The sequence below is a fragment of the Fundulus heteroclitus genome, chromosome 9 (assembly GCF_011125445.2).
Source record: "Fundulus heteroclitus isolate FHET01 chromosome 9, MU-UCD_Fhet_4.1, whole genome shotgun sequence".
Classification (NCBI taxonomy): domain Eukaryota; kingdom Metazoa; phylum Chordata; class Actinopteri; order Cyprinodontiformes; family Fundulidae; genus Fundulus; species Fundulus heteroclitus.
This window is the reverse complement of record NC_046369.1, coordinates 37281712-37307295: the sequence shown is the minus strand read 5'-3', so window position 1 is coordinate 37307295 and position 25584 is coordinate 37281712. Positions and strand designations below refer to the sequence as shown.

At 43.1% G+C, this 25584-nt stretch overlaps 1 protein-coding gene across 8 annotated transcripts in view; it reads right to left on the bottom strand.

Moving 5' to 3' along the window:
- LOC105915943 (pre-B-cell leukemia transcription factor 1) overlaps positions 1-25584 on the bottom strand; it is an 83449-nt gene that overhangs the window by 14210 nt on the left and 43655 nt on the right. For all 8 annotated transcript variants that reach the window (XM_012850227.3, XM_012850225.3, XM_036141604.1 and 5 more), the window contains 2 exons: positions 6757-7001; positions 3845-4035 (listed from right to left, as the gene is read on the bottom strand). In XM_012850227.3, the coding sequence (XP_012705681.1) occupies positions 3845-4035; positions 6757-7001 (436 nt within the window). The remainder of the gene's footprint in view (positions 1-3844; positions 4036-6756; positions 7002-25584) is intronic.

The window sequence follows — 25584 nt, the reverse complement described above, 5'->3', positions numbered from 1 at the left end:
TCTGTTCTCATTAGTGAAGGAAAACTAGAGACGTTCCTACGTAGCGAACCAACTCACATTTAGGGGACTTTTCAGACCCATCTAGCAACTTTTATTTACAAAAATGACTAGAAACAAATCTAGTGAAATTTTTCTGTTTTTGCCGATTTAGTAGCTTCACTTGAAAGCAGCAATCTGTCTGCCGTTACTGCCTCACAACAACTGCCAGAGCTAGTGTTCCCTCAGCGCTGTCTCACAGGCACAGGCATCTGCTGTGTGATTTAGGTGAAAAGGCAAATTATTGCACTATTAATCACAATCGGGACTCTCAGCTTTGTTCAAGAGCAGGGGTGTCAAACATACGGCACGCGGGCCGGTTTTGGCCCGCCGAACAATTTAGTCCAGGCCGGTGGCTAAATGCATTATCATTATTCAACAATTATTTTTTTTCTTTTTTTCAATGTCCTGTATGGCAATGTGGCAATAAGAATTGTCTTAATGCCAAAAAGACCTCATCAGATTTGACTTTAACAAGTGGAGCAGTACTGCTTTTGCCATAGTGCTCCGCTTGATTTATGAATGTGAATAGTTTAATTATGATTCATGCGGGGAATATCTCAAATGATATGGACACTACAATGGAAAAGTAGGAGAGAAAAGGAAGAACAAGAAGAAAAAACAAAAGGAGATAGAAAGAGGAGATAAAAGGAAGAGAATGATAAAACAATTATTGAAAAAAACATGTACTTTGTTTAATTGAAAATCTGCAGTTCCTATATTGTCCACGACGGGCGCTGTGTTTTAATCAGCAGATGGTAGCACTGAGCTTCAGATGTGGAAAATTGATTTTAAATCATTTCTTAATTTTTGTCTGTTTAAAGTATTTTGTCATGCAGGACAGTGTTTATAAGTTCCAAAAAAATGTGAATAAATGTTTTTCAACATTGTACGATCACTGTGATCAGTTCTTATGCATAATGTACTTAAGTAAATGTTTAACTGAGTAAAAGTATTGTTGAAATTGCACATACTTTTCTTAAAAACGCTGAGGTTATACATAATATATTGTGTAAAAGTGAAATTCATTTAATATAAAAATCAACAACAAGTCCACTTTTATTAGTTCCCTTTAATCTTGCAATGAGTTTACTCGTGTGGCCCTCTTGAGATCAGATTAAGCTGTATGCGGCCCCTCAACCAAAATGAGTTTGACACCCCTGTTCAAAAGGAACCTTTTATTTATTTAATATTATTTTAAGGTTTGCACTTCAAGCCCAATAGGGAAGTTCATCTTGGTTTGTTATTTTTTTTTGTGTCAAATAAAAACAAAGTTTATTTGAATATTCCCTTGTTTCTTGTTTTTTTTTTAAAGAAAAATAATTAATTAAAATCGTAAATCAGATGCATTGTGAAATAATTTTATTTTCATGCCATATTGCTCAGCCCTAGTTCAAAGTTTGCAGATTGCATCAAGTCAATGATCTGTGGCATTCACTCGTAGAGCCACAGTGGACAGTTGTTGACTTTGCAGCAATCCCTCATGCAGAGCATGCCTGTAGCAACAGTGGAGAGGAAATCTCCCCTTTAACAGGAAGCAACTTCCAGCAGAACCAGAACCGGGCTCATTCTGAACATGCTCTGCAGCTTTGTTCGCTCCATTTGCCCTCAGTCATTAATTACCTTTTCATCACACATTTAAAGTGTAAAGGCGACTGAGTCACCTTAAAGGAAGACAGGTGTGGAAAACTCCTGAAAGTGGCTCTGGTGTTGTTCTGGTTTCAAGCACAGTGAATAGTAGTGAGTTTATGTGGAGACGGCCTCTACCAACACTCTAAACTTATCTGTGGGTCCAGTCTACAAGATCACACCACAAATAAAGCCTTCTGTAAAGCACTCTAGAAAATATTGGTAATTTGTTTCCACCAAATCCTGTGAAAGGAGGGAAGATCAGACGCAGCAGAAAATAATTGTTCCACTGCTAATTTGAACAACCAGCCTGTAGTCTGCTCTGAAACAGTCCTTTTTCCATGGCTGTTGATACCAGACCTACACAGCTATTACTGTGCAGCTTGGAGAGGCACTTTTAGCAGCAATCCTTTAAAATGGCTGGAAATGACAGCCAGTCTGTTGCAGATTTGCTGCAGTTTCTGCTGGAGATCACTGATGTATGTTTCAGGTTTTATACAGATGCTCTCACACAGAAAACAGTCAGATTCAATTCATTAGAATATCATTAAAAAGTTCACTTATTATTTCACTAACTCAGTAGTTCACTAAGCAAAACACATTATATAGGTTAATGCCCAACACACTGATGTTTCCAGCCTTTATTTCTGTCAATTATGATGGTTTTCTGCTTTCATCTGATGAAAACACATTTAAGACTAGAATATTACATATTTACAAATGGTACTTTTAATCTGACAAAACTAGCCTCATCAGAACGCAGATTCTAGGTTACTGAGCACGACAGCACTGTGGTGTGCAGAACAGAAGGGTGATATGGACATGAATTTGGTCATTATATTCTGTGGTTAATCATATAATTTGTTGCGATAACGATCAAAGTAATAATAAAACATATAGGAATATCCATTACAGTGTTTTTAGTAAAAACCTATCACTGTATACCATCCAAGCTCCTTAAAAACAAAAAACGCTCTAAAAATAAAACATACCCAGTATTACACAGGCTTCCGTACACCAGTTTATAGGTATACTTTACTTATACCTGTGAACAGGACACGATAATTGTATTCAAAGATATTTAATTTCATCAAGTTTTGACCATAAACAATGACAGATCAACTTGCCCATTTTAATTAGCAATGCTTTGAGGTTGAAAGCAAACCTTCAGGATTAGATAATCAGATAACTTCACTCAAACAGCATTGCACAGGAGTTGAGCAACGCTGTTTGTAATTCTTATTAATACCTGTCTAAATGAAACTCAGCATTATTCCCTGTTTTTAATCAGTTTTGTTGTGAACATGCTGGAATGAGGATTCCAGGCTGCTACCATGTTTGACAGCCTAACAGTGTGAACAGATCCTCCATGAACACTAACATGTGTGTCTGCCGACACACCAGAGCGGAGGGCTGCTGCCTTTGAGTCGGCTGACCCCTCCATCTTTTTCTGCACCTATCAGGTCATGTCTGCCAGCGCCACATCCAAGGAGGGCTTTACATAAGCTGAAAGGGAACCGGGGGAAAATCTCTTTGCATGTATCGGCTGGGTGAGGAGATTTGTGCTAAAACCTCTGTCCCCCGCTCCAACAGCTCGCAAGAAAATATGGAAATGTGCGCAGCATGGGCTCCAGCAGCCAGTAGATTAATCAGAGGAGCAGAGCATGCCAGTGCCTCTCAACCAGTGAAAGCTTTGCTCTTCCCATCCCTTCCCCTCGCTTGCTGCGGCACCGCCACATTCATTTGCAAGAGAATAGATAGCGAAGCTTTATACGGGAGCGCACGCCTCATTTAAATGTTATGCCTCCAACCCAGGCTTTGAGTGGGATTTATCCTCGGAGAAATGTATGCAAATCCAAAGCACGCATCAAAGAGAACAAGCGATTACATTAAAAAAGAGACACTGTTAGTGTTGCGCAGAACACAGGGAGCTCTTATTGGCCGACGTTGCTGGGTGTTTTGCTCCAAATGGTATCTGAACATGCCAACCGGCCGCGGCGTGTGTGGTACGCGGCAAAAAGCGCTGCAGGTCTGCTGCATCGGCCCTTCATACGCATAAGATGGTTGAGAGGGAATGCACAGGATGAGCTATTTGTGTTGTTGTTCAGCTGGGAGGTTATCTAGAGCACAGAGCATGCCTGAACACAAATATTACACAGAGTCAGACGAGGACACGCACCTGGCATCGAGGAAGCGGGAGCGCAGGATCATGACGGCCTCGCAGGTGCTCTGCTTGAGCTGCATCTGGATGGAGCTGAACTTGCGGTGGATGATGCTCACCATGCGCTCGATCTCTTTGGGCGAGATGGGCCGTGTGCGCGACTGCTCCCGCAACAGGTTCATCACATGGGTGGTGAACTCGTTACAGGCCTGTGGAGAAGGCACAAAGTCCTGTCAGGGAGCAGGCTCCAGCGAGTCAACCAGAGCTGCAGACGAGACCTCAATTTGTCAACAAGCCTGTGGCACATCTGTTGCAGAGCAAAGCTCAGAGAGGAGCAAAATCCAGCTCTCTGCTTCCATGTAGGGCAGGGTGGAGCTTTCCCAAAAAGCCTAGACGGAGTATAAGCACTTATATGTTTCATATTTAACAGAAATTGTGAGTGAAGTGCGTTGAGAGACACCAGTGACAGCTGTTTCCTCTCAGACATCCTTTCACAGCACAGGCAGCCCAGGGAGAGGAAGATGCGGCAGCGTTTCATTCACTCTCCCGTGTGACACCAGGCGTGAATGTGCTGCGATATTACACTCCGACTCTGTTTCGTACTGTCTCCTCTTCTTTATTTCCGCTTCTTTTGTCGCTCTCTCCCTGGATTTAGCCGTGTCAGGCTTTGTCTGCGTCTGTCTATCTGCCTGCTCATCACATTCATCTGAAAGCAATGGATCTAATGTAATGGCAATGAGAGGACGTCAGCCCCTGTTCCTTTCAAGGCTACACCAGGAATGCACACAGCACCACAACACACGGCATATAGCGTGGAGTAATCTGAGATAAAAACCATCAAAGGTGAATCCCTGCTGACAGCCCATGTACTGTACGTTTAGAAAACAGAGTATGTGAGGCTTGCCACTTTATTACTCAGTTAACACGCAGAAGAGCAACGGAAAGGAAAGAGCAATTTCTATCAGGTCTGACCTGGCATACGGTCTTTTTCATGCTCAGAATACGACAAACGCGCTTGGTACCCAAACATATCCTGCTTACTTCACCAAGGCGATGGGTCACTTTGTCACTAGATTTAGTGACTTTTGGGACACCTCTACTGCCCCCCCTCCCCCAAATAAGTAACTAGGGAGAAATCTAGCAACTTTTTTCTGTCATTGGTGACTTGAGCACCTTCACGTGAAAGCACGGACAGCTGCAGCTGCCTCATCCTGCTAACTCCTGCCTATCAGAGCAGAGAGGAGAGGAGAGCAGAGCTCCTCCATTCTTTTTCCACTTGCACATGGATCACGCATGCACAAAGGCGCCTGTGATCCCGCCTTGGATTACAAAGCGGGATATAAATATAATGTAAATATCATTTTCAATGCAATGTGTGTTTTCCTCTGAAGCTTTTGCACTAAAATAATTCTCTGCATTTGATTCACACACAGCTTCAGTCACTTATTCACCTTGTCCACAGTGTGTAACTCTGACTTTTAGTTAAATCTGACCTAAAGAATGTTTGTAGGTAATATATTAAAATTTCTAAATTATTTCAGAAAGTTCATTTGTATTTCTACAACTATTCAGTGTTTTTAAACTTTAATCTATTCCTTCTCAGTCCTACAGCCTGGATCCCAGTTACAAGCAAAGTAAGAGATGACGTCATCAAGTGACTTCTAGCAACATTAGAAACAGTCAACAGCGACTTTTCTTGCTCAGAAGTTGACCACAGTGCTTTGGGGTGACGTGCAGGTGTGGTTTTCCACCAAGCAGAGTGTTTTATTTTCTGTATCCTCCGTTTAGCCTTTGGCAAACTTAAATCTATTTTTCAACAATGACTTTCTTCTTGACACTTTTCCATAATTGCAGGATTTGTGGAGTGTAGTGTTAACAGATGTTGGGTCGATGGCTTCTCTCTCCTGAGTTGTGCATCTCTGCAGCTGCTTCAGAGTTCCCATGAGCCTCTAAGTTGCTGCTATGAGTAGTTGCTCTCCTGATCAGTCAGTTTATGTGGACCGCTGATCCTCCACAGCTTCCTCCCTCATTATGCTGGTTGTTCTCTAATCTTCTCCAACAAAGGCCAGAAACACAGCAGCTGCATTTATACTGAGATCTGTGGACTCTGGTAAATAAATAGGTGACTTTTAAAGACAATAGAGTGCAACAGATATTATTTATGGGTATCAGAGTAAAGGGGGCTGAACTCAAATGTATGCCACACTTTTTACATTTATATTTCTAAACCATTTGGAAAACCATCTATTCTTCTGCACCACCTTAACTATGGTGCACTACTTTGTGTTGCTCAATCAGGTCATAAAAAAAAACGCTCCCGGTCAGAAACAACCAATCAGAGCTAGGAGGAGTGTCTGGATACGATTGGTTGTTAGCAGTGTCAGTCATTCTTGTGCACGTACTGGTCACCCCCCCCCCCCCCCCCCCCCGCTCAGTGCTTCTGTCATTTAAGCTCAATTTTGCCGGTGGGCTGCAGCTGTGTGGAGAAATGGAGGAGAAACAAGCGGCTTTAAAGGAAAACAATAACTTCTTGAGTGACACCTGCTCAGAAAACCAAGATAGGTGAACATGGGAGCAGCACAGCTGGCTCTGCTGAGGGGGAGGAGCTGTGGAGGCAGGGCTGCAGCTCCGAAGCTGTGCTTGTTCCAGTTTTTAGGCTAAGTCCATGGGTTTCTCACAACTCCCTACTGCAGCTTCAAAGAGGAAAATATGTCCCGATAGTTTTCAAGGATCGAAACCCTGATTCAGCCTACGATTGTTTGGTGAATTTCTCTAAGATGACCCACATTGCCCTTGTTCTATAGCAGAAAAATCCACTCAGACGATAAAACCATGTAAAGAATTACTACCCAATGAAAGGATGAGAAATGATTTGCGCCTCTATAAGCAGACGTCTGTGGTTCATATCAACGCTGTTCTGCCGTTCTCACCTGCTCATACTTCTCCAGCTCCGTGTGGTAGATCTGTCTGATCTGGGACAGCTTGGCCCTGTAGTCTGAGTGCTCCGCTGAGTTGTCGGCACCAACCCCTCCCGAGGCGGCCGCTGCAGCCGCCGCCGCCGCCGAGCCCCCGCCTTTCTCTGGCCCGGACACGCCCTCTGCCAGCAGCATGTTGTCCAGGCGCATGAGCTGGGGGTCCGGGGGCTCCTCCTCCTGGGCGCCGCGGATGCTGAGCACTGTGGTGACAAGAGGAGGTCAGAGGTCAGCTCTGAAAGGTCACACCTGCAGCTGGGGTGATGCACCGTAACAAGCTGTCAGCCACACAGCGCTGCTACACGCCTAGTGCTGCCACACACACACACACACACACACACACACACACACACACACACACACACACACACACACACACCGGTTTAGCGTACAGAGAGGCAAAGAAAAGCTATAAATGGAGGGAAGGTGAAGTCCCTAAGCCTCAGTATAAAATGTAAAACAGAATACTTCATCCCTCCTTCAAAAGCTGCAGAACAAAACTCTCCAATCTTCAGAAAGTTGTTTACTACTAAATGATTTCTAAATTGTACCATCCCCTAAACGACGTTTTTGAATACTTCATTGAACGTAAACCAAGCTACATAAAAACAAAGATTTAAACAATCATTTAAACTTGTGTAAACTGCAGACTGGACACTTTTTGCTACATGTGACTTTCAGAGACTTTGATGGGACGTTTGTTACAGTTTTTTTAACAAGGGATGAATTAGAAAGGTCAGCAGCAGATGGAGGGGACGGGAAACCAACAGAACGTGATGTTTGGTCTGCAGGGTCCTTCAGCACTCAGGAACACGTTATCTTTTCCTCTGTGTGCTATCATTCAGCTGCTACTGTTGTAGCTGTTCGTCAAAAGGCACTTTAATGATTGTTGCAGATCAGCGGGCCTGTTTAGAGTAAAACAGACATGGCTGAACACAGTGGGAAGTGACAGAGGATATGCGTTCCATTTCACATCAGCCAACAGGATCCGATGTGGCGTGATGAAGCAGGGTGTGTGTGAGCTCCGGTTGGTAAGGCGGATGGGAGACCCTGCCTGCCACTAGAGGGCTCCCTTGCCATTCAGGACATTAAAATCCCACCTTCCATTTTCTGAGGTGAAAACGGTCCCTGGCTCAGACTCTTCTTCCTCCATCCTGAAGCCGTCCATTTCAACACGAAGCTGCTCTAATGTGTTCAGCCAGGATCCAGACTGAGCCCAGAGTGGAAACAGTGCAGCCGGTCCCTGACAGATCCAAACATGAGCGCCGACTCTGACGTTGTTGGCTGCGAGTGTGGACGACTGTTTAAAAGTGTACAGCTCGTTGTCACTGGATGAAAAGGGACAGGCAGGGAGTACTTCATTAATTCACAGCCGATGGGAGTGCTTGGTGCATTAACCCCAGACTGTCCGGGTTGGCGGTCCTGAGCAGGGGGTCAGTGGGATGAGAACGAGGCCGGCTGTACCAGCAGCAGACGAGGAGAGGGCTCACGCCTGCACACCCCCGCCCCCTTCATGGCGAGTGGAAGGGGTCAGGGGTTCAGGCCGTGGGCTCAGCAGGCGGTAGATTGAGTGAAGGATGAAAGCTGGAGGAGGAGGATGAGGGGGGCGGTCTGTTGGGATGGAAGAACTGTAAAAACACACCGTCTCATTATCCAGAGTCCGTCACCACTTCCCTAATCTACACACAGGCTTTACCTTCACAGCACCACCGGCGCAGCCCCGTTATGACCCGATCAAAGCCGCTCCATCGGAAACTCTAAACCTGCCTGTCGGCTTTAGTTAACATCCATCAGCGGTGGCCCCGCTGCTCCCTCTACTCTGGACTGCTCACCAGCACCGAGGCACACTTCCAGTTAGCGCCTCAACAAAACCTGAATGAAGAGGGAGTTAAACGAGGGCACACAGCAGCATCCAGGGGAGGAAAACGAGCTGTGTTGTTAGGAGACACCCCCCCACTCCAAACAAAAAACAAAAATCAGGATGGAACCTAAACTGGACACAGTATGCAGCTTTAAGGTAGAGCTGCACCCATCTGCTTCAGATTTCTGCTCCTCTCTGAGGTCTGATTATCCAATTCCAGTGTTGCCTGACTGATTTCTTTTAAGGACAACACAGAGAAAACTGTGCTGCAGGTTTGACAAGATGCAGTGGTTTTGAATCCAACAGAAAATGGAGGAATCAGAACAATATGTCCATTTATGCATGGAACAGGGTCGCTACGCGTTCTGGAGACGTCTGGTAAAGTGGGAGAAAAAGAAAATCTGCATTTCTATTTAGATGATAAGCGTTATCTGTGGTTTGCTTATGCACTTCTTGCTTTTATCATCTTTACTTTCTGTTTTTTGGTTTTGGAGTTACTGACTGAATGAACACTGAAATAAATTAACCTCTTTGTGCGCCATATAGCTTCAAATTGGCCATAGGTTGAACTGGACCTTAAGTTATATTTAAACTACCAAACAAAGCAACCAAACTACAAATGTGTAGGAATTTGTCTAATGACCATAGCTTTGCACAATCTGCATTTAGTCTAACATCCTCTATGGCTTATTTATTTGGGAAGTCTGAGAAGCTTCAGCATTGTGTGTTCTCATTATTTGTGGAATCTGCAGCTAATAAGAGCAGACTGCTATTCAAGCAAGGTCAGGTTTCATGTGTTGTACTCAAGTGCCCAGAATGTTATAAAAATGTGGAAAATGATCTAGCACAGGAAATCTGGAAAAGTAAGGAATGTTCTAATAAAAATGTGTAGGAACCCTGATCTAGAAATACCTCCTGAACCTACCTGATTAAAAAAAGAACTCCACAGAGTTAAACCAAATGCCGTGGTGCTGGTTGACTGATGGGAGGCTTTAGTTTAGATACATTTAATGAAAAGGGAAAAGAAATTCTGAATGTGATTTTATTCTTTGAAACACTAGAGCTGATGTAGAGAAAATTAGCCCATGTCCATCTGTGGCCGACTAATCGGTGCATCTCTAGTTTGATAGGAAGGAGAGAATGCTGAAGGCTGTATGTTTCCTAATACACATCTTAAGTTCACATAATCAATATTAAGCACAGGGTACGACATGCAGGCAAACAATTTTAAGGTCTGCTATAGTTATAAGTTCAAGGCTTGATTGTTACCCATAAACCATAAACTATCTCGGCAGTCGAAGGGAAAGGGAATGTAAAAATTCTCCGTGTCCACAAAAACAATCGTCCTCATGGCTGCCAAGTTTCCTGCCTAACATTCCCAGAGTGTTTATTTTACTTGGCTTGAAGCTCCTCCAGCATCAGTCTTCTAGGAGCGCCTGTTGCAGAGAAGGTCATTTCTTAGGAGATGTCTTGGAAAGGAGACAGAGAGAAACTATCCGGCAGTCTTTTTCCTCCCTGGCTAAATAAGAAAGGTCAGGGGAGAAATGGAAAACAAGTGACTCCCTCCGCCGCTTATTCCTACCGCCGCGTTATGCTCAAATTAGGTGAATGAAGAGGTCTTCAATTGACAATGAGCACAAACTAGCTGTGATGCGATCCCCAGACTTGGCTTGTTGACACGTGTATATAGCCTGACTAATCAGCCTCACATCACAAACCCGCTCCGCTGGTAGCGCGGTGCGGCCCAGATCCCGGCGCCGGGCTCGCTGCTGATCCAGCTGTCTTGGAGAGCATCTGTCAGGAGGGACCCAGGAAGGAACAATGCATTACGCCATGTTGGCTGTGTACTGTCATCCCTCATTGACAGCACATTGTCACACTTACACAGCGTCCTCGGAGCTGGGAACAAGCTAAGTAGCTGCCTGCCTATAAGATCAGCTCTTCCCACAGTCTCCCATCACACAATGTGGCTCAGAGCGAAGCTACCGTAGCTTTCTGCTTAGCACCATTCATTCCTAATTGAACAGAGTAAAAAAAAAAAAAAAAAAGACTTTTTTTCCCCCAGACATGGACCAAACCACAGGCTGAACGGTGTTCAGAACTGAGGCGAGCGGATGATGATTTATTTATTCTGCTCTGAAACCAAAGCACATAATTACAACAATGGAAGGATTACCTCAAACAAATGAGGAGAAGAAAAAGAAAAAGGGATAATGTGCCTCCATAAAACTGGCTTTGCTGTGGGTCATAATTACACGACTCAGGGCCACTTTATTGGCTAATGGCAGCCTAATTGATTCATCCTAATGTTTGCGAGCCCTGGGTCTGCCGGGCTCTCTGCTGAACCTACTTAGCCACCCGCAGACAAACAGGGAAGCTTCTCCCAGGGAGAAACAATTATCTCAGCGTGGCTGATTTGGGTCAGACCCAGAACCCCCCTCCATAGGTCATCATACGCTTTCTGTATGTCTCTAATGGATGGCACTTCCTACTTGGAGGTGTTTCAAAGATGGCTTGCTGTCAGCCGCTCACTTGTTCCCCCCCTCCTCAGTGTTGACAGGCAATTCTCACTGGGATGTGGGCACCCAGCTTTATTGCTTTGCTTTATTCCATATGTTGATACAAATGCAACCGCAGGAGTTTGACACCGGTTGTGGTTGTTGATGAATTGACCAATAACGTGCAAAATGCACGATTGTGGTGGGACGCTGGAAGGAGGACGTTGGATATTTTTGTATTTTTAGTGCTCCGGGTACAGACGGAGACAAAATGTCACCGACGGAGAAGGCAGGAAATGTAAACTGGAACGGGAGAACGTGACATTTGCTTAACCTCACAACATCTGGCCTTTTCCAAATCAAATCGATCTTTAATAAAAGCTCGGGGCAATTGGCTTTTGGAGAGCTGGATGTTTAACCGTCTCGACCGTGCTCGTTTATCTGCGAATATTTCTTTCATTTCCACACAGCTGAGGGGGAAAGCTTTTGCTCTGCTAGGATAACCTCAGAATATGATGTTGGTGGATGATTTACATCCCTATTTGGGGCAGAGAAGACTACTTCAGCCCCCCCAACCCCGTCCCCTGCAACGGACATACATTCCATTGCTTGTTTTCAAAGAGCACACATGTAGGAATCCCTGCTGCCTATATATTAGTCATTACAGAAGATTGGCTCGTGGCTTCATTTGAAGATGGGTGTGGGTGTTAAAATATTAACTGGAGCAAAGTTCAATCATTGAGAGCAGCTCCAAGTTTGGAGTGAATCTCAACTAAACAAAGACTTGAAAAAAGAAACTCTTAAGGAGAATATTTCATGGCAAAAGAAAGGAGGGTTGGTGCGTTGGGCCAACGTAGCTGGTGTTGTTCAGGAAGGACCCAGATCCATTATAGATTGTCACATCACGCCACCAAACATATCAGCAGTTCATAAATGTGGAAGAAAAATAAAAAAACATAAAAATTGACAGCAAACGGAAGGAAGATCCAAATCTAAAAATACACTTCTTAGTCAGTGACAATATTTGGGGTTGCATCAAAAGCCTGACAGGAGGATTAAGATTCTTTCCAGGACACCGCTTGCATCTTCAAAAATGTTTTCGTTTTTTATGGCACAACAATATCAGACTCACGCAGTTCCGGCCCACCATGCTCTGCAGTCCAGATATCCTCCCCTATCAGATTAACAGAGGCAAATGGCAGCTTGTCAAAAACCATTACCATTTGTAATCCCCTTCTAGATTTCACAGGCATGTTGACAGGGAGTGTTGGCATGGCAGCCCGTCACAACGATCAGCTGATTGAGGGAAAGCCTGATGTTTAATTAATGACGTGAGGGCTGTTCTGTCACGGTCAGAGATGGGCCATAATACACAGAGACCTCTGACTCAGACTGGATGCCTGGGCTCCCACCGGTGGCGACCCTGCTGGAGGCCCCGTGCTTCTAGAAGTTTAACACAGCGTTGTGTTGTGGGTAGCAGCGCGGGGACAATCAGCCACAAGTGACTTTTACCGGTGCTTAGGGGACATCGTATTGGGGCAGATCAACAAGTCGGACATTTCTGGAGACTCCTGGACTACCCAACCAAAAAAACAAAAAAAAACTGGAGAGTAGGAGTGGGTGGGGAATTATAGTCAGGCTCGCTACAGATTAAAGGTGCCTAATCAGGATATTAACACTAACGTCAAAAAGGCATTAAGATTATTTGGGAATAAATTGCTTGCCAAAAGTTGTTTATTTTCATCAAATCATAAATGTTTAGAAAATTGAAATAGCATCTGGCACGTTACCATTTTTAAACATGATTAAATACCATTAGGTTGTAATAGCATTAGTGCAGGTTTTCTGCAGTCAGCCTTTATGTGGGGGAAAGCAAGGCTTTCATCTTCCTCTCATGCAGGATAACTGAGCCTATGGAAATATCGTCAATAGTGGTATACTTTTAGCTCTAATAGCAGGCTTTACTTTGTCTTTCAGATCAGATCAGCTCTGCAGCTATCACCCCATTCATATAGACCGTCAAACCATGTCCCCATCTAGAATGATAAAACTTTCTGTGTATATTAGGGTTGTCAAAAATATTGATACTCTGAAAAGTATAGACGTTCAACGCTGTATCTGGATACAACACTAATACTAATTGATCAGGGCTGGACGATAATTTAACAACAATATATATCAATCAATAGACGTACATTGATGATAGAAAAAAGGGTCAATAAAAAGTTCAATAGAATAACAGTTTTCCTTTCTTTTGCATTCTAGCCATGTAGGTTAATATTGCAGTCGTTACATCCTCCCAACCAATCACAACACAGATCCAGGAACGCTCCGCCCCCTCCAAGGATTCAGAGAGCAAGCGCTCTTTATTTCTTTTTTAAAAACTTGCAATTTTGGCAAAAAGTTGGTTGAATAAAGGGTTGAGTTTGAATTCAGTGTTTGTGTGTTCTGTATCTAAAACTAGGTTGCTGAGCAACAGCATAAAATGGCCAGGGCTGTACTAAAAATAGATGTTTTGAATTTGTTGATAATTATCAATATGGATTTTTATCTATTTTATCTATATGCTTTTTTTCTATATCGTCCAGCCCTAGTATCGGTACTAAATATTTTAGCATATAAGGCAATCAAAGAAGGAAAACCCAAAGATCTTGACAAGCCTGTGAGCAAACAGTGCTTTAAAATGGTGGCAACAAGGTCAAGCACCACAACAAACTTGGCCAAACAACTCAAGGACAGACACTCTGGCCTTCATGATGAATTCCGACCGATTAGTTGAAGTTCCCATTCATATTTTAATTTAATACATTAAACCTATTACTGATGGTAGTGTGACCAGTAGTCCCCATAAATGTTGTGTGATTAGCTGGCTAGCATGCTACTAGACGTGTTATATTGGGTTATTTATTTAGCATTTATTTGCACACTTATTTAACTAGCATCTTTGATTCTGTTGACAAAGTATGTTCCATGTTAAGATTGAAAAAGGTGAGTTGTTCATGTCAATAAAATATTTTATGCCTAATTATTAGTAATTTTTATATCCTGTGGTATCAAAAATGGCATTGAGCATCCATTACTTTCCTGGGTATCGATATTTAGTTTTCAATTTTAGTATCGTGACAACCCTAGACAAAAAATGAAGGAAGCACAGAGAAAGTGTCTGGTGATCAGAATCAGCTGATTTAGGCTTCACTGGTGCTGAGCGATGATTGGCCGGTTGAAATTTAAATATTCCAATCCCAATGAGTGAACCCACTGCAACTGTGCCAACAGATCACACTGACCACACACCTTCGGAGTGGAAGCTGTCACTAGGGGAATCGGTGGCTAAAAAAAAATTTGAGGTCGCACTACTGCAACCCGCCAAGGAAAATGAAACTTCTATAAACTCTTATATTAAACAGATTAACACATTGTCGTTTCATGAAACAAACTAAATGACCTTATTTGCATTATTTTGACAACATCAAGTCATTTCTGCCTCCAGATGGACATGCCTGGTGTCGAAGCTTTGCTCTGACGCGCAGGAAAAAAGACACTTTAGGGTTAGACCCCCCCCACACCCCCTCTGCAGCCACTCACTTGACCAAAACAGTGAGGCATTCCTGGAAGTTTCAATCACTGCTAACATGACAACTACATGCAGAGAAGAAACACACCTCACCCTCTTTAGCTGACAAGGCAAACACAAAGCATTGTTCGGAGGTACTTTCCCCATCAGGCAGACGGGGAGGAAAAAAACGAAATGCCGATCAATACCACATTCTAGCTAAGCTAGCGCTACAAGCTAATGCTACAAGACTAATGTTACAGCAACTAATAAAGACACAGTAACTTCCTGTATCTGCAACAGTGAAGCACTTTAAGCACCAATAGAATGTCAATAAAGAATTTAATGCTGACCAGATTATTAGATAATGTTTTACAAATTAATATTATCTATATATGAACAGCGATTTTAAAAACAAAACAAAAGTGAACATGTTAAACTGAGGTGTTAAATGTGAATTATTTTCTTAGGTGCACCAGTGCACCCAGAGAGAAAAGTTAGTTTAGAGCGCTGAAACAGTTTTCTCTCCAGAGGCTTGTTGACTGCAGGTTGCACTCTAAACAGTGATGTCAACAGATAACCTTTTTTCTGCAATGAAACTGAAATCCTGCTTAGCTGCAGAGCTGTGTAACAACAACTGCTCTTTCTTGCGAAACGCATTAGAAATCAGTGGGCCGCATCGGGCAGGATTCACAATACCATCACCCAACACACACGTGCACACATAAAACACCAGCATTCCCCTGATCACACGACAACTGATTTCCGTCACATGATACAAGCTAAACCATTTTTAGCCTCAGGAATGTACTGCTTTCTCCTAGGCTGTGTTCTCTGAGCATGATAAATGTGGCTGCCATCAATGTTATTATTAAAAGTCAGCTACCGAATATTTATTTTTCTATTGTTCAGATGTTCAAGCATGTTCCCCAGGTTTATATACTTGTGATTGTTACATTAAAAGTAAAACAATAAGTCATTAACAGAATAAAATTAGTTTGAAAAGAAACGTCAAACTCACAGCTGGTCTAAATAATACCAAAGAAGTGTCTCCATCAGTCCAGGGTTACCCCCCGCGTGTTATATTATGGCTCTTAGAAACATATTGTAATCGGCTAAAATTGGTATCGGCAGGACAGAGCTTTACAAATTTGGAGCTCAGAATTAAGACATCAAATTCAGTTCAAAAATCGACAAAAGAAAATGGAAGTCTTCATACAGTATTTTAGAATCCAAAAAAGCGGCCGTCTTTGCCTTAAAGGGTTCATCATTAAAACCACACGCCTGTTTGGTGAAAGCCAAGTGATTTTGCATAATTAACCCTTTCTGGTCAGGCAGTGGTCGGCCTGTCTGCTTGAATTTACAGTGACAGCGCGGTGACAGCCCTGGCCCTATTTGTTTGCACCGGTGCTTTAGTAGGCACACTTCATTGTGGCTCCAGCGCTTAATAAATCACAGTCGAAGCCCCCACTCTCCGCGCAGGCCTGTGCTACGGTGGTCCTGTCACGAGGCGAGCACCCGAGCTGAAGCGACAGCTACATGCTAATTCAACATCGGCATAATTCATTATACAGTCGCAAGTGTAGTGGGATGGAAAGAGAACCAACACACACCAGGAGGGAGATGACAGGCATCAAACTATTAAATCCTGCTCTCCTTAAGTCCCCTCTGTTTATCTTTGTGAAGATTCAACTCTTTCAGCTCCTGTCAGCAACAGGAACATTACATCATATATTTCACTCACTTATGATTAGATATGCTCAAAGTCAGTGCATTCACTTCAAAAACAAAGACCTAGTCAGGCGCTGTGTTCTAATGGTAATGAAAAGTACCAGAGGTCAATAGAAGGGGAATTAGGTGAGAACTGAGCTTCTTAAGCATCGTTAAAAAAAAAAAAGATCTGCCTTTTTTGTGTAACATCCTGATCTATACCGCCGCTTACTGTCAGCCATCCAAAAGCTAATGTAAAATGACAAATCAAATGGTAGATGGAAGCTACTGCACTAAAGGGGAAATTAACAAAAAGATAAGGAGTCAATTAAAGCGATAAGGCTTTGTGCTCTTCAGAAGGTGAAAACCAAGGAGAGCCGAGCTGACAGCCTTCACATTAAGGCGCTCTGTTACTCTCTCATCCTCTGCGTGACCACTCTGCTCTGTCACCAGCAGTTCATCAGAGAAAGGGATCACCTGATCTCACATACGTACAAATTCCCTCCTACCGCCAGCGGATTAGGGCCGTCACACGCCATTATTTTAGGAATCGATTATTCTGACCATTCATCGAATAATCGGAGTAATAAATTGACACATTCTGTAGATTTTTCATTTAAATGCTTTTATGAGTAACAGAAGAAAATGCTAGTAAGATAACATTTTAAGTCCTTTTTAAATAATCAAATAAAAAGGATGCATTTACAGCTAGAAAAAAGTTCTAACATCAGCCCTTTCTGGTTGACCTGACATCAATACAGTGGAGCTGCTGCGCTAGTGAAAATGGTCACAAAAATGTGCATCAGGTTTCACTTGCATATTGCATTCTGGAATTTTTTTTTTTTTTTTTACATTAAAAACCATACTTCTATTTAAATAGAATAAAGTCCTTCTAGTGTACTTAAGGGCTGAGTTATGCTTGTTTTTTAGTTAACCACAGACAACAAATAAAAATAATTATATATTCATCAAGAACGTAAACAGCTAATATTGATATTCAGGCATTATAAGTACTGCCTTTTTGAAATCATTCTTACAGTTGTGTAATATAATATAAAATTATATATCATATAAATACCTTTATTGTCCCACAGTGGGACAGTGGCAACAACAAGTAGACAGAGTTAGACGTTGTTAGATGTTTGTGTGTAACAGAGTTACACACAAAATGAATCAATTTGAAAAAAGCAACATTTAAAGTGAAGCTGTATAGCAGAAGAGAAAGACTCATCAGAAAAGGAAAAATATTGTGCAATTATTAATAAATAATAATGCATATTTAGATAAGAAGAAAAAAAACAGGAGTAAATTTACAGAATGATGTGATATTTTACAGTTTTTTTGTTACAGAAAAAACTGCAAAGAAATCCACAGAGCAGAACCAGAATCAAGCTATCATGTAAATTGCCAGTTCTGATATGTCTCTGCAGGTTTGTAGCAGAACCTGCTCATAAAGTTACTTTCATTCTGCTTTGTTGTTCTCAGTACCTTTAAACTGCAGCCAGATGCTTTGTTTTTGCCTATCCCTCATAGTTGGACTACAGGACGATCTGACAAACTCACACCAGGGTTAGCGGGAGCCACCCGGGCAGAACACCGCGCAGAACAGATTAACGGAATCTAGCGAAGATTCGAAGCAGAGAATTTTGCCCCGATGAATTTTATGAATCGAGGTCCTCAAATAGTTGGATGAATCGTGACAGCCCTGCAGCAGATCTTCTTAGAACTGAGCCCTTTAAAATACTACACGGACAAGTGCCGGTTTTGCCACAGTGACTGTTCACTGTACTGATGACACTAACTTTAATACAGCTCTACTCTGCCTCAGCTTCATTCACGTCTGTTTAAAACATGACTGGAACTTATTTAGAGGAGCAGTGAGCCTCATTCTGTCTCAGTACAATCCGTACACCAGTGGCCTGGAGCATCCATCCACTCATGTGTCTTCTAAAATCATTTATCATGGGTCCAGAGGTGCAAATTAGGACTGAAAACGTGATTTCCAATTCCTTACTTTTTGCAAATTAAGAACTTGTAAAAAGTAAGCAGTCCTTCAGAGAACTGACTATTGAGCAGGCGACCTCATGGTTGAAGGACCTTTCTGGCATCATTACTACATTTTTGCACGGTTGGTCCAGGTCTTTAGTATATTTCCTTCAATGTAAGCACCCAGCCCATTCTGCGTTAGCCACCAAGTAGCTAACGGGCCCTGAACATAGTCATTTATTATTATTTTTTTTAGAGTTTGTATAAATCTCCACTTTGGCCAAAGTTTTCAGACATAACATATTTGTCAGATTATAATTCACTCCAGAATATAAACCGCATCGGTCAGAAAATGCATCATAAAGAGGAAAAAAACATATATGTTGCACGGGACTAAATACATTTATTTAGACATTTATTTCACACAATCTGAGGCTAAAAACTGACATTTCATCTGGTAAGACAATTTATTTATGGGGTAAATCAGCAGCTCCAACCAGCAAGGTTTTATCCTGCACATCTCAGCGTAAAGGCCCATTACGCTGAAAGTTGTCTAAATTACGCCTCGTTGCGCTAAACGTTTTGACTCCCTCATGAAACACTGTAACTGGAGACATTTCTGGGGACAACCTTTGCCAGGGACAGGTCATCAAAAATGGGGATGCTCCCTGGAAATCGGGGACGTCTGGTCACCCTATTTTAAGTGGTACATGAGCAGGATAGAGAGCCCTCTTGTGGCTATAGACGGTAGTGTTTACTCCTTGGTTCATGCTGGTTAATATGAATTACCATTTAAATTCAAAATATAAGTCGCACCTGAATATGAGCTGCAGGATCGGCCAAACTAGTAAAAAAAGTGTGATTTATAGTCCAAAAATAAAGTAATTGCTTTTAGTGATGTAAAACTCAGTTTTCATGTAGATGAAGGGCCAAAATGGACAAGAAAATGTATTTTTTCTCTGATATCGAGCTGTGTGTTAACTAGGCCTGATAAACCTATCTGAAGTTCATTCAGGAAGCTAAAGAGTGAGAGATTCTAGGCAGATCACACTCTGGATTTCTGATAACAAGTTTCCTGTTTTTCTTTTCTTTTGAACGTCCAACCTCTTTCTGTTATTTAACAGGCTGGAAAACGTTGGCAGCCATTTCATAATCTTAAAGCAAGGATCAACACAGATGCGACCCACATAGCAATTTTCAGTAATGCTAGGCATACTAAGGGCTAATATAAAATGCAAAAAACTGTTTAAAAATGCAAATCTACGATTATTTAGTCTGTTTTAAAATAGTATTCTTTTACAAGGCTCAAAAGAAATATGTGAATGCCGTTTTTAGCTCTTCTTATAAGACCTTGGGCCAATTGGCTGGAGTTGGTTATGGCAGGCGAAAGCTTTAGCTAAAGATTGGAAAATGCATCTCTACGTATTATACTAGAAATAACTCAGCTTAAACACCAGGGGTTAAACATCTGCTCTAATGCAATCTATCTTTCGTTTCCTTTTTATTCCAAGTACCCAAATCCCGTGTCATCTTAAAGATTTTAAAGATCAACAGAAAGGACAACAAGCCTGATGGTTGGAGTCAAGGTTTTGAACGCACACATTGAGGATGGGTGGCAGTCTAAGAGCATCCAGGCGAGTGTCCTGTGTGCGCCACACGAGCGTCCAGCAGCATGCACCAGACTGAGGCCACCCATACCCTCAGGCGCTGTGTTGACTGGGCCTGCCATGTCATTAACAGTCGCCTTGTTCTGCTCTACCTTATTAAAGCCATTCCTTCAGGAAAGCAGACGACCATGTCACAGTGTGAAACCAGGCCAAGGAGGGAAGGTGACCACACTGCCACCCTCAGCTCCAGCGGGAGGGGCGGGGAAGGCGGCGGGGCGGTGGGGGCTGTGTTGTCAGCCTCATCCCGGACCCCCTGATGTCCCTGTGATTCCCTTGTCAGTCTGTGTTAATGGAAGTCACAGTGGTTATGCTCCTTCACATTCTTATCTCGTGCAGCAGCAGAGTCACACAAGCCAGCGGTATCTGTTTAGCGTGACTAGCCACCACGGCTGCGCTGAATATTGACAACGTCTCCTCAGCTAAAAGGAGAAAAAAAAAAAAAAAAGCCCGGGATGACTCGATCTAGAACTGCTGAGACTCTACTGAGCTCCACACCATACATTCAGCATAAACAGCGCGGTCATATTTCAGTGGTAGTAGCCAGCTATTAGAGGTTAAATGGCTCTGACTGGTGAGCTCAAGGGAAAAAAAACTGCTCCAGAACAGGGTCAGAGAAAGCCCTGACTGGAAAGCCTGGCAGCTTTTAGCTTTGTCCCATTCCATCTAACTGACTGGGTGACTGCTCTCTGTGTGTGTGTGTGTGTGTGTGTGTGTGTGTGTGTGTGTGTGTGTGCGGCATCAGTCTCAGAGCGCGGCTCTGCTGCCGCCAACCAGTTTATGTAAAAGTGATTAGCAGTAATTAATCCTTAATCACCATGATTAGCCAAGTTGCAGTAAATTAATCCACATCTGGAGCAGCTGAGGGCTCCTGAGTGGCAGCAGGCATGCTCACAGTGAATGACACTGCTTACCGAGACTACCTGAAACACCTGAGAGAAAAACTACCCGGGTCTCTGCTGCTGCGTCTGGATGGCACCTTTGACACGAGGAGTTCAAGCGAGAAACTGAAGGTCCATTAGCTTTGTTTAGCTCAGGTGCTGATAGCTGGGGACATGCCAAGTCTCAGGGAGCTACTAAAGTAACAAGAGGAAATTTATCTTGACTAAACATTTCAACAGATGAACAAAGATCTGCTGACATTTAAAGTTTGAGATTTGACAACAAGATCAGATGAATTCATTTCTAGGTAGCATAGGGTTTGCTAAAACCAGACAGATTAGACTAAACTGTTAGGATGACATCTGTAGTGAGAAGGTAAAGATTGTAAATTCTCGGGACGAGTACCGAATTTGGTACTTTCATATGTACCGATTCACGTAAAGTAAAACGGTACCATGTTTTGGTACCTAAACGCATCACTGCGACACTGAGGGAGTGGAAGAGAGGGTGATTTTCCATGCCGAACATGAACACAGCATTGCACGCACAAGAGCGCTGCTGTGAGCTCCTTCCCACCTCTCCAAGCAGCTGCCTCGTCCAGAAACCCGCCTACAGAGCAAAGAGAGCAGAGAAGAGAGCCGCTCCGTTTCCACACGGCAAATGTATCCCCCCTGGGTTACAAAGCCATAAAATATCATGCTGTTAATATAGCTTTTTTTCCTCTCTGAAATCTGCACTAAAATAATTCCCTGAATTTGATTCATTCACAGCTTCAGTCTCTTAGTCACCTTGTTCACTCTATATGCCTCTGATAACTTTATTTTTTTGTGGTCTGGATTCAATTAATGTAATAAAATTAATAAACTATTTCATAAGTTTCATTTGTAGTTCCAAATCAGTTTATATATTGAGAAATAAATGTTAAATAGAAAAAAAAATAGATTTTATTATTAAACCAACATTTATTACTACATAAACACACAAATGTACCAAAAATAGGTACCATTGACTACCGGTATCGATTCCAAGGTACCAGGTATCGGTACCGTATCGGTTCAACTGTAAAAACGGCCCATTACACTGAATGTGCTGGTGAGAACCCTGCTGTGCTGGAGAATTTTTCATTCTAAATGGGACTTTTCCTTTGCTTTGTCTCCATGTGCATGCTCAGTAAGCTGGACCACTACAACGTTAATGACTCAAGGCAATCAACTGTCCACTGTCGCCACTTGCTTGTCCAGGAGGAGTGAATGCTGCAAAGTCAGTGCATTGATACAATCAGCTGGGTTTCCTTACATAGGAACCTTATTGCCAATTGGCATAACAAACTGATCTTGACTGCATTGTTTTAAAACTAGGATTGAATTGGAATGCATATAACTGAAGCAGGACAACATATCAAATCACCAATTTGTGCAGAGTCGCAATTCCAACATGCCTACATGCAACATTTAAAAGATTATAGAATTTCAGGTATGATAGAAATCCCTTTTTAATTCCCATAAGATGGACTCTAACTATCCATTACATCCAACACTAATTTAGATCTCCATGACCAAGATCAGAAAGCTTAGGATGAGAGGTGGTTAGATTATGATGGAAAAAAAGTAACTGCATAGAAAAATGTGGGTTAGTCATAGCTGAAATTATCAACACAATATTTTTTTCACAATGTTTTCCTTTAATCATACAGCCTCACATGTTACTGATTTTGAGTCTACCAACATAATCAGGCTGAGCTGACAAAATATTTCTGTAGGCAAACTTGATCTTTTTTTCTTTTGTAAAGCGCCTCAAAATGTTTTAAGTTGTAAATCAAAGCTATATAAATCAACTGAATTGACTTGAATTATTCTCCCTTTTTAGGGAACATGAATGATAATAATTTGGATTTCATTTAGTAGAAACGGCCTACTTCACACTGTCAGGTTTCATATTTGCAACTGATTGTGAGCGTGTGAGAAAAACAGCTTCAACTCCTAATAAAAAATCAAACATGTTTCGCCTTTCTTCCCTAACCAACAGGATTCTTCTCAGGATGGCCATTACCTATGCTGGCTGATGTCTCTCTGCAGCGTCTGCTGCCTTCTGCCCTTATACCATGAACCTAGAGATATTATATATCTATATTTGATGACAATTTCCAGAAACACTACAGACTGACAGCCTGAAAAGCAAAAATCAGAGCATCATCCCACATCAGCATGTGCACTGGAAGCCACGCTGAGACCCAGGACCCTGTGCAGCACCCACACTGAACTGGCTAAAGCTCTCATGGAGGGTGATGGAGCTGCACTGGTGGGACTGTGAAACTGGTGCCATGGCAGCAGGCTGTGCTGTCTCTTAGCCCACTGTTTTTTTTTCTGCCCCCCCCCCCCCCCTCCCCCTCCAATGCCCCCTGGAGAGAGTTCTCCTGGAGCCCCAGTCTCTTCCTGTTACACAGCTCCAGATTAATTACACACTTTAATGAGCTGAATTATTAATGGGGCTCTCACTTGGCAGTTTAAGGAAATGCAGAGGAGAAGATACAGTCGAGTGTCGGGAAACGGCGCTCTCATTAAAACATCACCCAACGCCTTTGAGAGCGGCGTTATTTAGCCGGGGAAATAATAGGATTTGGTATTTTACACATCGGGAACAGCGGAGCTACACGAGCATGAATCCTCAGCGATAACGTGAGGAGCCTGCAGAGGCTTGTGCACAACATTATGTCATTATGACTGCAGGCCCCCGGAAAATGAAAGGCCATCTAATGCAGCCACTCAAAAGGCTTTCCTTTCTGATTGTTCAGCACAGACGGGAGCAATAACATCTGAAATGAGACGGACTAAAGCGCCAGTGAAATGAATGGAATTCCAGGGCAATTTCCAGGTGAATGTCTCATTTCCCTCCTCTCCAAAATGGATGGTTTTTTATCTGTGATGTTTAAAGGAGTGAGGGTGTTCATCAAACTCTGGAATGCGGGGAATTGTCATTATGAAAGCGGCAAAAAAGAAAGCGTCAGGAAAATGAGATTATTCATATAATATCACACTTGCTGATAAAAGAAATCCCACAGCGAAGAGACAGGAAATGAAACCAGGAAACACGTTTTAGAGTTGTTCCTGCAGGTCTAAATTTCTATTTCTGTGCAGAGAAATTCAATCTCCCCTGTGTCTGTGCATGGCGGGGTGTCCTGATGCTCAATAACATGTTACACATCCGACACCGGAGTTTGGTTAATGCTCGCATGTACGATGTGATGCAGTGAAGAAGAGAGATGGCTGATTTGTCCTGCTCTTATGCAGCAGACAGGTGGTCAGATACTAGATGTGAAGTGGGTGTTGATAAGAGGACGCTGGCTTGGCTAGCTGCTGCACCATCATAACCTTGAGGTTTTCAGATGGGGGGGGGGGTCTCTGTGTTTGTGTACAAGCTGCTGCCAGGGTTGACTGTTCCTGTGAAAGGCTCAATGTGGATTACATTAGAAATCCTCCTGAGCGGACTTTGGCTTCGTCTCAGTATTTGAGAAAAGTGAGGACATGCCCTGTGATGAATAGGATAGGGATCTTGGTGATGCGTTCGGCTCTCCGCCTCAGTGATGTTGCACATTAGCACAAGTCCCTGATTAGTAATCACTGTGGAGAGTAATCAGATGACCTAGAATAGCCCGGGTGGCAGTGCAGGCAGGCAGGCAGGCGTCTGATGGGAGCACAGTCGCTGTGCTTCCCTGCAGCTCCACGCACAAAGCCCAAGGGACGCAGCAACCGCAGCACGGCCAAACACCCCCCTGTAGCCCAGATCAACACCGCACAAGTTCAGCGCTGATGAGCGAGCCGCTCATTACCAGGGCTCTCTTCGGGTCAGGGAGCAGATGTAAATGTAGGTCAAGAGGAAAACCTGCTTGCCAATCAAGAAGGAGAAAAAGTAAAGGGTGGAGTAACGGTGGAGGACACAGTCGGTGTCTCTGCATGGACGGAGAGAATCAGGCCGGCCATAGAGAGGAGTCCTCTCCAAGGACTCCGGCCTTCTCTGCTTTCATGTTAATTAAACGCATCAAAACCAAGAAGTCCCACTGTTTCAGATTTATGAACGCATAAAGCGTGTGTTGGAAGGGGGAACCATCTAAAAGTTGCAGGACAGCCTCATGGTGACTGGAGTCCCTGTCACACCCTGACATAAACCAGCGACACGTATGCAGACCATCCAGTAAATCCTTAATCTCTGCGTTTTCTGTTAGATTCTAACTACCAGCTAAATCACAACCTGCTGCACAGCCGCTCTCTCTCAAGGATTAAAGTAGAAAACAAACCAGGAGAGGTCAAACTTCAGAAGGGTAAGGGTACATTGTCATGGACCAGGTAAGGTCTGGGTGGTGCATCTCTAGCCTGGTGGTGGACGCTCAGGTCACACTGACCACACTGACCTTCAGTGTCTCTGTAGTAGCGCTACAACAAGATCCTGATAAACATTAACCGAGATAACCCCCCCCCCCCCCCCCCCAAACACTCTTCCTCTGAACCGATTGTAGTTCCCCTCAGAGAATCTCAGCTCCAGTTCTGCAGCACTTCATTTCACCTCACACACAGCTTAGAGGCAGCAGCAACGGCCTGCAGCATGTCTGAATAATGTTATGCTAATACTCCAGTCCAC